At 29.1% G+C, this 15190-nt stretch overlaps 2 protein-coding genes across 9 annotated transcripts; both read left to right on the top strand.

The window, feature by feature from the left end:
* Window positions 1–446: 446 nt before the first annotated feature.
* LOC145189039 (uncharacterized) lies at window positions 447–7939 on the top strand. 8 transcript variants are annotated; one of them, XR_016451639.1, is made up of 4 exons: window positions 447–6585; window positions 6665–6874; window positions 7306–7647; window positions 7822–7939. XR_016451639.1 is itself a non-coding variant. In XM_090084612.1 (4 exons), the coding sequence occupies exons 1-2, from the start codon at window positions 6415–6417 to the stop codon at window positions 6797–6799; spliced, it is 306 nt and encodes a 101-aa protein (XP_089940738.1). In that variant the 5' UTR covers window positions 447–6414; the 3' UTR covers window positions 6800–6874; window positions 7306–7432; window positions 7557–7939. The 8 variants fall into 8 exon arrangements, 6 of the variants coding, with proteins under 6 accessions (XP_089940738.1, XP_089940737.1, XP_089940739.1 ...); XR_016451638.1 differs by having other exon boundaries at window positions 7306–7665; XM_090084612.1 differs by having other exon boundaries at window positions 7306–7432; window positions 7557–7939.
* A 2575-nt stretch (window positions 7940–10514) lies between these two features.
* On the top strand, window positions 10515–12604 carry LOC145183531 (N-acetyl-D-glucosamine kinase-like). The gene is made up of 4 exons (XM_090084607.1): window positions 10515–10647; window positions 10747–10880; window positions 11109–11438; window positions 11592–12604. Exons 2-4 carry the CDS (start codon window positions 10757–10759, stop codon window positions 12185–12187), a joined length of 1050 nt encoding a protein of 349 aa, XP_089940733.1. The 5' UTR covers window positions 10515–10647; window positions 10747–10756; the 3' UTR covers window positions 12188–12604.
* Window positions 12605–15190: the final 2586 nt, after the last annotated feature.

Genomic DNA, 15190 nt, shown 5'->3' with positions numbered 1-15190 from the left:
ATATGAAGCACTTTAAGTCTTCTTACTTAAAACGTCTTAAAGTTGCCTTATTTAAGACGTATTAAAGACGGCTTATACTGGTCTCAAATGAAACACAGTAAGTCGACTTAGTGTAGTTTAGTAAAGATGATCATCTTTACTAAAACGTCTTAAAATTATCTTATTTAAGACGTATTAATGACGGCTTAAAAAGAAGTATATATATATATATATATATATATATATATATATATATATATATATATATATATATATATATATATATATATATATATATATATATATATATATATATATAAATTACCTTTCAGTCTCCTGCCAATACAACATAAATATATATATTTATATTGTGTTAAAAGGAGACTGGAAGGTGGTGACAGAAAATAGAAAGGTGTGAATATATAAACTATCCAAATGCAGTAACTGAAAAAAGAGACATGATTTACTATAGAAAAATACTTCACAGCATCCACAAAAAAATAGTACATGATTATAAAATTTTATTAAGATTTTCGTGATGCTGGTGCGTTTTTTAACACACCCTGAATAAATTTATGGACTATCTTCTCCGATTCCTTTACATATGTCTTTCGGAAAGCCACTAAAAAGAGAAAATTAATGAAGCAATAATAGATCAAGAAAATCATTGTTTTTTTGGAAAGCAGCGTTAGAAGACACCAATTATACATTTATAAAGGTGGATTTCTTTAGAACTTCACTATCCTCTCTCTCTCTGTCTATCCATATTGAAATTTATCATCAGCGAACAATGTAATTTCTAAATTCGATTAGTTTCTCAGAAATCTGTAAAATATGTGCTTGTAATAACCTAGCCTTAGGGCCTTTACGGAAATAATTCAAAATTCTTTTGAATTATTAGTTGGTCTTTTGTATATAGTCAATGCAGAAATCCCGAAACATATTTAATACCAGTAGCTATGAGAGGAGACTTTATATTTCTGATGTTACTTATACGACTGGCAACTAAAATCGTAATCTGTTCGCTTGCAAAACTCTTGTTCTTCATTAAACTATTTTAAACTTCATCAGTACTCTCCCTTCCCAAGAACCTTTGATAATGCACCTTTCACAAGAATAATATCCAGTATGAGCAACAGTCCATTCTTTTTTCTGTATCTGAAGGAACTGCTAGTAACACTATTTAAACATGGGTATGGTGAGGCACCTGTAATATAACTGTATTTGCGAAGTATCTTTCAGTCGGTAGTGTATATTGATTGCAAACAATATTATCATTGAAAACAAAACCAAATAAAGATTTTCTTTTCTTCCACCAATTGATCGTTGTTGTCTAAAAGTAGTTTTTTAAAGGATCTTGAAAAAACCTATCAATATAAGATTTACATTTTTGCTAAGCAAAAACTTATATTGCTGTTAAGCAAAAATTTGAAAAATTCAGTAACAGAATTAACTTTCTAGAGCTTCATGAGTCCGCTAAGTAATAAAAATAAACCAGGTTGCGATTCTATAGACAAAAACCAATCAGAAATACACATTTAGAGTTTCTGGATACATATCAAGTTCGATTTACATGTAAATCAAACTTGATATGTATCAAAAAATGACTTCAAACAACTCTCTTTTTAATTTCAAACGCTTTGTATTATGAACATTAAAGCAATTTAAAAAAAAAACATTTAGATGTTTTCAAAATTCTGCTGCTTTGATGTATATACATTTTTAATGCAGTACTGCACAAATTACTTAGAACTTATGCAGCTAAAGGAACATTCAACAGCTGAAAATTTAATAGCTGAAAATGTAGTTTTATATTGATATGCTCAATAGTAAGTTTAGAACATGCTGCAAATGACATTTTAAATCTTTCTAAAATAATTCAGTAATATGAGACCGTAAAATATGGTTAGCTTGTTTCCACACATACCAATTGCTTTTAAATACTAAAAAATTTTGATTTGATGAAGCTCAATCACAAGTAACTACAAATACTTTTAAATCAACAGAGATTTCTAAAGACCTTACAGCTTTCTGAAGCAGAGAAAACAATTACACTGATGCAACATTTGTTGGTTTAAAAGGATTAACAATACTTCTAATTAAAAAAACTACTACATAAAAGGCAAGCTTATCTGCTTTTGGTAATGTTGCATAATAAACACTAGGATCAACCAAATCAAGATAACGAGTTAATTTACCAGAATGTTTGTCCTAAATAAGACTTTCTTGAATTTTTATTTCATCACGAATTTGTACTATAAATCTCTCTTAGACTGAAAAACGTATGACTTTTTTTAAAACTCTTCAGTATAATTTTTAATAAATCTCAATTACGGCTTCGAATATCTTTTATAGTCACGCAATCGCCATCACCATTCACCATCATCATACGCCATCATAATTCGTCATCACCTTGGTAAAATTAAAAAACCAGAGTTAGTTTTCTCATTAATCTTTTTGCTATATAAACAGCAATATGAATTGTTATTATCATTATAAAATCAGGTGTATAATTTCTGGATGAGAAGGAAGAACCCTTGTTTCGAGTTTTTCAAATAATTTTGCTCTTCTTCCCAAAACAGGTTAATAAATAAAGAAATCTGGCTTTTATTTGCTTCCGGCATGATTTGAACTAAATTACTTCTAAAATCATTACTTGTAATATCCGTGATCGGCATAATACACACATGCCTAGTATTATTTACAACGATTACTTGAAATAAATATGGCGGTCAACACGTCTCAAACTTTATGTTGTATTCAGTTATTATCTTGACATTATCCTCAGAATATTACATTACTAACAGCTAGTGATGAACTTTCAGAATTCTGCTTCAACAAACTTATTTGCTAAAAAACACTCTGAAATGCAATATAAAAGGTGCGTTGAATTTAGCAGGTATTAGTTTTACTAATTTTAGATGCTTTTTTTTAAAAAACATTTGAATTCTTTTTTCTAAATGCTTTTGCGATGAGAACAGCATAGCATCTCGTCAATGACTACGTAACTAAGATCAAAAATATTCTCTCTGATTTAAGAAAAATTTACCACGAGATGAAAGTAGGGGAGAGGGGGCAGCTTTGAACGGGGGCAGCTTTGAAAAAATGCATTTTTGAAGCGCTTTTATATTTAAACTTAATAAAACTAAATATTTTGTGAAGATAATATTTACCTTCGCACCTGTCACCTGTCCTTGTTGGCATTTGGCATAAATTGGACAAAATATATGGTTGGTTTGTTTTTGAGGACAAATTGTAAACATTTCCATGTAAAGTTGTAAGAATTTTTTTACCACGTTTCTAACTAGTGAGATGTTTAATATTATTTTTAAGATCGAATAACTCATAAGATTTACAATTAAGCAGAAAATATCAATCGTTAAGATACTTTTGTTTGGAAAAATCATCGTTTATTATTTAAATCGCTATTGGGGCAATTTTGAATAAAATGAATGGGGCACCTTTGAATTGTTGTTTAAACTTCTCATACTTTGTTGCTTGATTATTACGGCCTGAATTTTGATTATTTAAAGATAAAAATGATTTGAAATTATAAAAAAAAGAGAGTGACTGAAATTATAAAAAAAAAAGAGTGACATTAATCCATTTACAACTTGAGAATGCTCTTCTCCAAGTTGTAAATGGGTTAATGAGGCCAAACGAAGCATTACAGAATAAAGAAGTATAAAAATTTATCATCAAAGACCAATCTTGGCTTGACGACTAAATATACTGTCGCACAAGTATTTAAAAAAGATGAGGAAAAAATGTTAAGAGACTACCTAATAAAAAGCTCTAAAATGAATTATGGCTTGACATACTCAACTTAAACTTAACCCATTTCCATCTACGTTATAATCGTGTTTTTTTTTGAAGGTTTAGTTGGTTGTATAAGTTTTTTTTTTTTTTTTAATTGCTTCTATTTAAAGCTTAAATAGCTTTATATAACTTTTGTTAGATTAACTCTTTAGAGTGATTATAAGATTAGATAATTTAGAAAAGTTAACTGATTTTTACTATTAGAAACCTAAACTTATTGAAATTTAAAATAAATCAATGCTTTATTTAAAAAAAAAAAAATTAATCAATAGTTATTTCCATTTGTCAGAGATAATTCAAAGGTGCCCCAGGTGTGTTCAAAGCTGCCTCAAGTTGGGGCAGTTTTGAACATTTTCATGCATGTTGAAAAAATAAGGATTCTGACTTATTTTTTAGCTCAAAATTTGTTAAAACACTGCAGTTTTATTCCTTAATCATTGTTTTGACTATTCAGAAGAAAAAAAGTGGTTTGACTAATTAAAATATTGATTTATAAAAAAAAGTTTAAAAAGTGTTCAAAGCTGCCCCTCTCTCCCCTAAATCAAACTTTTGAAATACAATGTGTAATAAAAAAATGTGATTTTAATGAAAAAACAGCAGTTATTCCAGATCCTAAGTTGAAAGAACTAACATAAGGCATAAATTTTGAGGCTGCGAACGTCCCTTCTGTATGTTGTATTTATTGAATGATATCTGGAATAAGCTACAAACATGCACGAATGGTGAAAGCTAGAACGTATTTTAAGTTTATTATAACATATTTAATGTGCTGATTCCAAAAATCGCGTCCAATCTCGCCCAGCACATCAAGATTTTTTTCTAAATAATTTAGAAGATAATTTCACAAAATCTAACTTAACTTTTATGGTAAAAAGATAAACGATAAAGAACATTGATAAAATCTTTTTTCAACCAACAAAAATCAACCATCATGTTTAATCCCAATGTCCCTAGTAACTCTCCTCCATTTTCGATGTCCTGATAAAGTCTTTCCCCTCATTCACTACCTTCGTCACCTAGGTTTTAGAAAAGCTCTTCAAATGGTGAAGTAAAAAATGTACTTTAATACTCATACACCCAAGAGTATGAAGACTTTTAACTACATTTTGAACTGTAAACGCACAGCCCTCTTATTCATCCTGGGTTTTCACAAATTATCAGACCCAATTTCTTCATATGAAGAAGTGGGAACGCAATTCTATTTCGAATGGCTGATAGTAAATTCGATTTTTTAGAAAACCTTCATAAAACAAAAAGAGCAATTGTGACATGATCTTAAATTCTTCTCGAAATATTTTTGGCCGCTAAAACTTTATTCTCTCCGTTGGCCAGATTTAGGCATAATTTCTTTTATAAATTAGATTCTTTAATCAGAAAAAATTTCAACTGAGAGAAGAAACATACTATGTAAGCAAGAAACTGAAACATCAATATTCAAGTTGAAATAAAAATAACAAAATAAAAGTAAGTAAAAGAATAATTAGTTGTTTATACTTTTTTCTTTTTGCAGTTAGTTTGCAGCAATTTAAAATTTTTTTTCCTGCCTTTTTTTCTATAGCCGTTTTCTCCTCTCTTTTTTTCTTAGATAATTTTTTTTTTAACTTCTGCATGTTTGTTATCCAGTGCTTCTTGAGATAAAAGCAAAAAAAATGCTTATATTTCAAAACAGTTTTTTTTAATGATCTGAGTGGGTTAAGTTAAAGCATCAGAAACATGGTTGATCTTTAAAGGATTAATTTTTAAATAGAAAATTTTGATACCATTTGAGCTTGTTATTCTATTTCATTTATGGCACCATTTTGAGTATTAATATTACCTGTAACTATATTTTTTACTTGTGTTGGATTAGGAATAGCATACGTATGGTCAAAATTTAATAACAAAGAATTGGCTTCTATGTGTAAAGAATTAGGCATCTACGCTTCTGCTGGAACTATATTTGAATTACACTGCAAATCTAAAGGGTTCTTGAAGGTTCTGCAGCTGTTCTTCAAAGAACCTAAAGGTTCTTAGAGTCGACTTAAAGAACCCGTGGGTTCTTCACGTACCTAAATGGTTCTTTGTAGAACCGCCTACTTTTTTAATGCAAGTTTAAAAAACCTTTAAGGTTCTTTGCATTAATTGTTAGAGTAAATATCTTAAGTTTCCTCTAAAGGTTCTTCAGAAACTTTTTTCATCTTTTTTAAGACGCCATTTTGTTTTTTTACTCAGCGTGTTAGTTGATTATAACGTGGAGTCTTATAAACTTGACTAAACATGAATTCTGAAAAAAAAAGTGATATACTGCCAATGGTTAATAGCTGCCATACAATTTTATTTTATCAATTAGTAAAATTAATTTAGGATACAATATGAATTTCAGATTCTACACAATGATCCCAATATTATATTTAAAACGTAATCATTTGTAAAAATAGTAATCATTTGCATCATATTGTCGTATAAGTTAGATCAAATTTAAAACTACAATTATTTTTGAATTTTCAGTTCAAATTTGGAATGTAAAATATGTAAATGTATGTATGTATGTATATATGTATATAATGTATGTATATAATATACGTATATATAAATCTTAATGCTTATGTCAAATAAATTTACTTGTAATGGCAGCCTATGCTATTGGAAAGTCTAAAAAATAAGTTCAAGAAGGAAAGAGCCTTTTTAGTTAATGTTGAGACTGTTGCTATCCATAAAAGCAAATTTGGGAATCCAGCTAGAGAATGCAAGTGCACAGAAGATTGTCTTGAGAATGACCAAGCTTCTAGTAGGACAGATGGAGACTTGGTAAAAATTAAGCTTATCTGTTTTGGGATAAAATAGTAAAAAAAAGATTTAATAATTATTGAAAAATAAATTTCTTTAGCCACATTCTCTGCCTATTGGTGAGGATGATGCAGCTGTAGCAAAACATCATCAGGATATGATAATTGAATACCGTAATCTTTGTCCAGATATGAATATGCTGATTGATTGTCAGCAACATAGTTTGTTTATGTGAGCAAAGGATTTCGATGGACGTCTTTGCACAATTGATCTAAAAGCTAAATACCCATTGCTCTGCTCTGCTCAATTGGTAGGCTTTTAACTATTCTCTTGATTTTATTTTTTGTGTGTTCCAACTTAAAAAAATCTTTATAATAATGATGTTAAAGCTTCTTAGTGAAAATGAAACTGAGATTTGGAAAAGATCTCGATAAAGAACTTCATCAACAGATGGAGGGTATGGAAGATACCTCCATCTGTTGATGAAGATAAAGATCTGTTGATAAAATCTTAAGCTTGGTTAAATTAAAGTGTAAAGACGATTTTATTTCTGAAATTTTTGCTGAAATTGAGTGTGAAATTAATGAAAGTACTAAGAGAGGTAATAAATTTTGTGTAATACAAGAGATTTCTGTTTTCCAAAAAATTATTGCTAAAAATTTTTGTTTTTTTCTGTTAAATATTGTTTAATAATTTAATTCTGCTTTATGTTTCTATTGTAATTTTTTTTTACTATTACAGATGCTACATTCAATAGAGCAATTCTTTTATTTCCACAGCTATTCAAAGAATCTGTTGAAACCTTGGTTACATTCGATGACACTCCAAAACAGAATACACCAACTATTGCATTCCCTCAAGCTCAAAGGTTGACATCAAAATTTTGTAGAGTTATATTAGATAGCCAAGAAATAGTTGAACATTATAATAATGTTGATATCTCATTAGCGGTTGCTTGTATATTTGCCTCTTATTTTATTTACGATATACAGTACCCTGTTCAGTTGAAAAACACATTATTTTTTTGAACACATCATATTTGGTGTATCAAATAAAGAAGTCCCTGTAACAATTCACAGGATGGTAAATACTTTGTGCAAGGTTATTGATTTATTTTAAACTTATTTTATATCGAAATCTTAACTTCAACTGCCTAACATAATTTTACAAATTGTAGCATTTATAAAGCAAGAGAGAGAGATTTACTAGAAAATGAGTAAAATTTCACCTTTTATATACCGTCTATTGTTTGTTTAGGTTTAGCTAATTCTACGAAGGGAGGTAATAGAAACGTTTAAAATAAAGCAACTTTTAAATTTATTTTGTCCAAAAGTCTTGTAATTTTTTATTGCTTATAATACATGCTTTTTGTTAATCTATTCGTTTTTTAATTCATCATTTTGCATAACAAGTAAATGGTAAAACGTTAAATCATTTTTATCACTTAATATAAACTTTTTGGAAGAACATGGATTAATTTGTTTGAAAAAATAATAAGTTTTAATAAAATTGTTAGGCTAAAAAATTATCCGAAAATTCAATAATAATTATTAATTATGGTTTTTTTTTAAAAAAAAAATTATTCAAAGATTTGTCTAGTGAACATTTTTTCAGTCAGATGTCTTGAATCTGAAATAGTTCTTCAAAAACAGTTCTTTGAAGAACCTTTACAAATAGTTTTTCTTTTAAAAAAAGGTTCTCTTTAGGGTTCTTTGAAGAACCTATCTGGATGATTTATCGGAACTATCAAGAACTCTTAGGTTCTTCGAAAAACGGTTTAGGGTTCTTTAAAGAACCTTATTGTAAGGTTCTTCCGAAGAACCCGTACAAAGGGTTCTTTGAAGAACCTCTAAGGGTGCTCCCTCAGCACCAACGTCAAGAACCCTCAAAGGTTCTTCAGAGAACCATTCGGCTTTAGAGTGTATATAGATAAGTTCCGCAAGCTTTAAAACCAGATAACAAATTTGTTCCAAGCTTCATCCCAGGAAAGTTATTAATCAAATTTTCACATACCTTTCTTTAAGCTTCCTTGAGAGGGCTTGATCATAAGGCTGAAGCCAGTTAGTCATAAAATAATCAATTGAGGTCATTCAGAACCAGTTTCTGAAAAAAATAATTTGGAAAACCCGAGAAATGCAATCCCCTGATTAGTTCAACCACTGTCAGAAACACTCCATGCGCTTCCTTCTGGAGCATTTTCAATTTGAAAGCTGTAGAGTGACCTATTGTTTTTCCTTTAACTAGAAATTATGGTGGATGAGAGTTATCCATTGCCATGACACATACTATAAACGTGATTGTTTCTTGATTATCTGATGTACAGCTATGTAGATATTTTACTCCTTTTTAACCAATTTTTTTCCAAAGGCAATTATCAAACTGCATTCCAGTTTCATCCATTTTCTATATGTTCTGCAGTTTTTTAATTACTTTATTTTATATCAAGACATTTTGAAGATATACATCACTTATGTCGCTTTGCAGATTTCATAATTTGCGGTTCTTTCAGTCACTAACGTGCCTCTGCTGTAGCTCTCTACTTTTCGTATAATTTGCATAATTCCACTTGAATACCTTTCGCATAACTATGCATAACTTGCAAGTGGACTTTAACCTCTTTTTGAGTTATATTTTCGTTCGATAACCTGAAAAACGGCCAGAATTTAAAAATGGAAGTCCTTTAAGTTGTCACTTTTGTAGACCTCTTCATCTACAATATAAAAAAGAGAGTCCAATTTTATCCAGAGAAGAAGAATTAGATCTAAAAAATCAAATAAATGCCTTAAAGAGGTTTTGCAAAGTTTTTGATATTGCAGGAAGAAAGATGACCTTTAATATCAGCTATAGAGTTGATCTTACAATGTTTGATAATAAATTAGTTAACACACTTACAGAGACAAAATCCACTCAATCCTGCAATGTTTGCAATGCTAAACCCAACGAAATGAACAATATTGATTTATTAAAGGCAAAAACTGAGAAAGAGCCTGCCTATGGGCTTGGAATTTCAGCTTTGCATTGCTGAATAAAACGCTTGGAATTTATTCTTCATTTGAGTTATAAAATTGAAATTAAAAAGTATAAGCCAAAAACAATTGAGGAAAAATTATCTGTAGACTTAAAAAAAAAGAGATTCAGGTACTCTTCAGAGAACGGTTAAGCTTATATGGTGACATGCCTAAAACTGGGTCTGGAAATACCAATGACGGCAATACTTCCAGAAGAGCAATTAAAAATAATAAACTTTTTTTCTGAAATTACTAAAGTTGATTGTGATATAATTGAAAAATTGCATAATATTCTCATAGCCATATCTTGTGGATATCCTATTAATATCAATGAATTAGATTTATACTGCACTGAAACAGTTAAACGTATAGTGAGTTTGTACGACTGGTATGTTATGCCTCCAACTGTACATAAACTGCTGCTGCATAGTTCTTCTATATCACATAAATTACCTTTGCCAATCGGGGTATATTCGGAAGATGCACTGGAGAGTTTAAATAAACAGATAAGAAATTCTAGACTTAAGCACAAGGCAAAAATATCAAGGTTAAACACAATGATGAATCAGATGCACTACCTTCTAGTAAGATCAGATCCAAAAGTATCAAGCATATCATTTAGAAAACATAAGAGCCATCGAGGAAAACCGTTACCAGATGAAGTTATTAAATTAATTATAATGTAAATAATAAAATAAATGTAATAAAGTACAGTTTTTTTGTATCAACATCCTTTAAAAACCATTTTTACAAAAATATCAAGTAGAGTAATATATGAAGATAACGTGTTTGTCTTGAAGATTCTATAACTTGAAAAAAAATTTACATGCGCGTTATACGCGCGTAAGCGCGCATTATGCGCATCAAAGCTGCGCATTACACGCGTCGAAGCTGCGCGTAAAAAATTTTTTTTAACAAATTTGAAATCTTTAACCCAAAAATTATTATTTTGATATATAACATCTATTTACGATTTATGTCAAATTTTATTTTACCGTTTTTTGATCGTCCTGAGTCATTGTGCGCCGCTCAGCTGCAGGATTACCTATATTAGTTAAAACGCAATTTTTTTCAAGTTGGTGATGATGAATTATTACAATTCAATATATGGCGATTACTGTGCCATTGATATGGAGCAAATGATCTTTTTGTAAAAAAATTTATTTTTAATTAGATTCAATAAGATGAATGAAAATTTTTTTGCTGGCTGTGAGGGAGGTGCCAGTCACTCAACAATGGTTCTTATTAATGATTGTGGTACAGTTATTGCAGAAATAGAAGGTGAAGGAACAAACCATTGGCTAATAGGTGCTATCCTACATTTTATTCTAAATTAATGTTTTTTCTTAAATGGAAAACTAATTACAGTGCAAGTTTTGTAAAAACTTTCTTTATTTGAAAAAATTTGGATTGTTTAAAGATTGCTGATATGCCATTATGAAGCTCTAAGTTCTGAACAAACCTTTATTACTTCTTGTAATATTTAAGCAATATACCCAAATGTAAAAAATAGATAATATACAAGTATATATTTAGGTATGAAAGAATGTGTGCGACGGATAGCTGAGATGATCTGTAAATGTAAGTTAGCAGCTGGAATAGCTATTGATTCTCCATTGAGCTGCTTGGGTTTGTCGTTGAGTGGTGCTGATGATATAGTTAAGCAAACTGAGATTTCTGACCTTCTCTTAGCAACATACCCAAACTGTACAAGATATTGCTTTACTTGCAATGATACATTATCTCCACTTCTTACTGCAGTAAATGGAGGAGGTGTTGTTATTATTGCTGGAACTGGTTCTAACTGTCTTCTTGTTAACAATGATAATAGTATTATTAACTGTGGTGGCTGGGGCCATCTTCTAGGTATATACCTATTATAATTATAGTATATAATGTATCTTTGATTAAACATGCTTTATAACCTGATTGTTATTTAGTTTGATATATATTTATGATAACGAATGTTAATGTGATATTTTTTTTTGCTGAACTATGTGAGATATTGCATTTTTTTAGGAGATAAAGGTGGTGCTCATTGGCTAGTGCTAAAAGGTTTGAGAATGATTTATGAGGATATGGATGGTTTCACACAATCTTTATACAGTACTAATTATCTGAAGCAAGCTATGTTCGACTACTTCCAAATGAAAGACAAATACTGTATTTTACCACATTTGTATCCCAAGGATGGGAAGACTATTGATAAACAAATGATTGCTAAATTTTGCTCAGAAGGCATTTTAAAGGGTGCAGTTAATGGTGATTTATTATGTTTGCATTTGTTTAAACTGGCTGGTGTTCAATTAGGAAAGCACATTAAAGCCCTTATTCCAAAAATGGATTTAGAATTATTAAACTCTGAAGGAGGCCTGAAAGTTGTATGTGTTGGTTCTGTTTGGAAAAGTTGGAACTATTTGAAAGAAGGATTTTTGGCTGGATTAACACCAATAACTGATGAACAAAAAAAGCTGAAAGAAATTACCTTAGTTAAGCTAAAACCAGAAGCTAAAGCATCACAAGGAGCTTGTTTATGGGCTGCAGTTAAGGCTGGATTCAGTTTTCCCATGGATTACTCAAAAATGTCTTATTCTTTTTTTAATCATAAGTTTTAGCAGTCATGTGACCATATTTTTATGTTATTTATAAAATTAATTTTTTGTCTACCTTTTTTTGGTTTATACATAAGATTTTTTAAAAGTATATTTTTAATATTTTTACTATATACATTATGTTTTTTTCCAAATTAAAGTATAAAAATTTAGAATTTTTCACATGACCAGGTTGATTTACTTAAAGTTTTTATTTTTTGTTTTTAATTAATTTTATTTTTTGAGCTTATTATAGCTTATTGCAATTTAGCATGTTTTCTTTCTTTTATTTATTGTAACATGGCATGTTTTCCATTTTTAACAAAAATAAGCAATAGTTATTCAAAGTTTAGTAAAAAAAGTCAAGTTTTTTTTCTAAAATTTTGTATATAAAAGTAAAAATAAGTGATGATGTAAGAAAGATAAAAAAAATCATAAAAATATTTAAAGTCTCTACGATAAACGCGAGAAATCACTACAGGGTGTCATTTCTAGAAGGAACCTCTAAGTTGCGCTTACGTCACAGAGCTTAGCTAACAGTCAAGACAGCTTTATACAGTCTTTTATATAACTAGCAATAAGCAACCCGTAATACGGGTTATGGTCGGTCTGTTAATTTGTAGTGACTGTTTTCCACAATTTAAAGTTGCGAAACCTTTTAGAAAAACCCCTTCAAATTAAAAAAATTGAACCATCTGTAAAATTAAAATAAAAAGTATGCGGAGGTAAAATAATTTACCAATTATTTAACATTGAGTAATTTACAACTGGCATAGATCATATCAGTGTAAGGCAGAACCATTTTCCTCGATACTAAGTTCAACACAATATGTTTTTAGTTACTAACACAAAATAATAACACTTTATCATGCTTTAAATTGACGAAAAAGTAAGGCTATATTCTTGTTATATTTTTTATAACATGAACTTTAATAGGATTAATATTAAGCGAACGTAAATTATACATGAGTTAATTTTTTGGTATCCCCTTGATACATTTTTCTTTAAAACAGGAAATTGTCTTTAAAACGTTAAATGCACACAACCAAATAAATTTATTAAAAATAACTGACCATTACTATATATGGCACTAATCTGACCATTTTTATATATGTCCTCTGTTTCAATAGCTTTTAGTAAACGGTAATTTACTACCATTTACTAAAAATTCCTTTTGTCACTCGAAATTTAATTCTCTTAAATATTTTGACATTAATAAAGGACCTCCCTTCCCCGTTTTTGCATTAAAGGTGGTCAGGAGAATAGTTATTTTTATTAAGAGTAGTCAAGTTTTTGATGAAGACCTTTTACCAGAATAATGAAATGTAAAACAATAATTTACGTGTATAAGAATTTTTTCTTTTTAATATTTATAAGAACTTAATATATATAAAAATTTTTTCTTTCCTCAAAAGTGCTGCAAATGCAAACTAAGCTAATTAATTAGTTAAAAATCTTATAAAATTTAAGTAACTCGATATTTGAAAAATGCGCTAAACTACAATATTAACCACCCATTTAAAAAGATTCCCTAAATTACGTACAGCAATTTATTAGGCTTAAAATAGAGAAAACTTTAAAAAAATTGAACTAATTGCATACATTTATATCATTTTAACTGACCAAAATTTACAATAAAAGGTAATCAGGTTTCTTTTTATAAATCGTATAAATGCGTCAATCGTAAATCCTAAAGAAAAAAAAAAGGAATTATGATACTATAATAACAACAACAACAACAACAACAACAAAAATAAAACACTACATAAAAACTGAAAATCGATTTACCTATTTATAGTAACCCATTTTGACATGGCAGTTAATATAAACATTTATCGACAATGTAACAATAAAATCTGTTTCAAAGTACAAAAGGATTAACAATACTATATATATATATATATATATATATATATATATATATATATATATATATATATATATATATATATATATATATATATATATCTACTTAAATATGCAGTTTTTAGGATATGAGGAACTGCATCTCTCGAACAGAGTTTAATGCAGCAGAAGCTTTTGATGTAGTTGCTAAGGATTAGTTCCTGTACCATGAGGGCATTGGCTCCAACAAATGAGTGACAAGTAAAATTAAGAAGGCCTTAGAATTTTAGAGAGGGATTGGGAAAAAGTGAAGCAAGTTTTTAAAGTTTTTAATGCCGATAGCTGTTTTATTTAAACTGGCAATAATTCATTTATGTTTTGCATTATGATTTGCATTTTGATTTATCATTGCGTCATTTCAGGCTGGCAAAACAAACCTGGGCTGACAAAAAATTTGCTTCACTGCGGAAGCACGAGTTAGATATCTAGCTAAAATAATTGCTCCTGCTCGACAGGTCTAGGTATTATTAAACTTTTGGCACGTTTTACATTCTGACATAAGCATCAGGAACAAGCTTTTAAAATTTAAAATGTATACTCATAAAAACAGTTTTCTTGAAATTTTTCAAATAAGAGGCAGATTTTTTTGGTATTTTGCAGCAGCTTTCTTGACATTTACAACTGTTTTGCGTTTAATGATACGATCTACTTTTTTTGGATGTTTTTCTTGGTTTTCCACAACGAAGATGATCTTTTAAACCATATCCACAACGCTATTTTACGATATCGTACACGGTTGAATTACCTATCAAAGATAGTGAAACAATTTCACGAAAAGAATTCACTTTCTTATAAAACTTTATTACTCAAGAATTTGGACTTGCCTATACTTAGCTATGTTTATGCTTTCACAATATTCTATGTAGGGGAGAGGGGGGAAACTTTGAAAATTTTTTCAAACTTTTTATAAATCAACATTTTAATTAATCTAACCACTTTTTTTCTCCTGAATTGTCAAAACAATGATTAAGGATTTTTTTTTCTATTTAAGTTGTAAATAAAAGCAACTTTAAAAAAATGAAAAAAGTTTACAAAACTAAATCTTAAATTTAAAAAAACACAAATATACTGGTAAATAAAAATGGATAAAGTTTAAGTTTCTATTAGAAACAATAGATAAAA

This window comes from Hydra viridissima, unplaced genomic scaffold (genome assembly GCF_058129835.1).
Source record: "Hydra viridissima isolate aposymbiotic clone 2 unplaced genomic scaffold, HvirCarnegie_v1 scaffold_4, whole genome shotgun sequence".
In the NCBI taxonomy this organism is placed as follows: domain Eukaryota; kingdom Metazoa; phylum Cnidaria; class Hydrozoa; order Anthoathecata; family Hydridae; genus Hydra; species Hydra viridissima.
Note: the sequence above shows the minus strand (reverse complement) of the source record. Positions and strands in the feature narration are given on the sequence as shown.

What these genes read in the sequence shown, in the direction of transcription:
- LOC145189039 (XM_090084614.1), top strand. Translation starts at nt 6,415, where the DNA reads ATGCTATTGGAAAGTCTAAAAAATAAGTTCAAGAAGGAAAGAGCCTTT. An exon ending in GTAGGACAGATGGAGACTTG is followed by an intron (nt 6,586 to 6,664) that starts GTAAAAATTAAG and finishes AAATTTCTTTAG; the next exon opens with CCACATTCTCTGCCTATTGG.
- LOC145183531 (XM_090084607.1), top strand. Translation starts at nt 10,757, where the DNA reads ATGAATGAAAATTTTTTTGCTGGCTGTGAGGGAGGTGCCAGTCACTCA. An exon ending in AACAAACCATTGGCTAATAG is followed by an intron (nt 10,881 to 11,108) that starts GTGCTATCCTAC and finishes GTATATATTTAG; the next exon opens with GTATGAAAGAATGTGTGCGA. An exon ending in TGGCTGGGGCCATCTTCTAG is followed by an intron (nt 11,439 to 11,591) that starts GTATATACCTAT and finishes GCATTTTTTTAG; the next exon opens with GAGATAAAGGTGGTGCTCAT.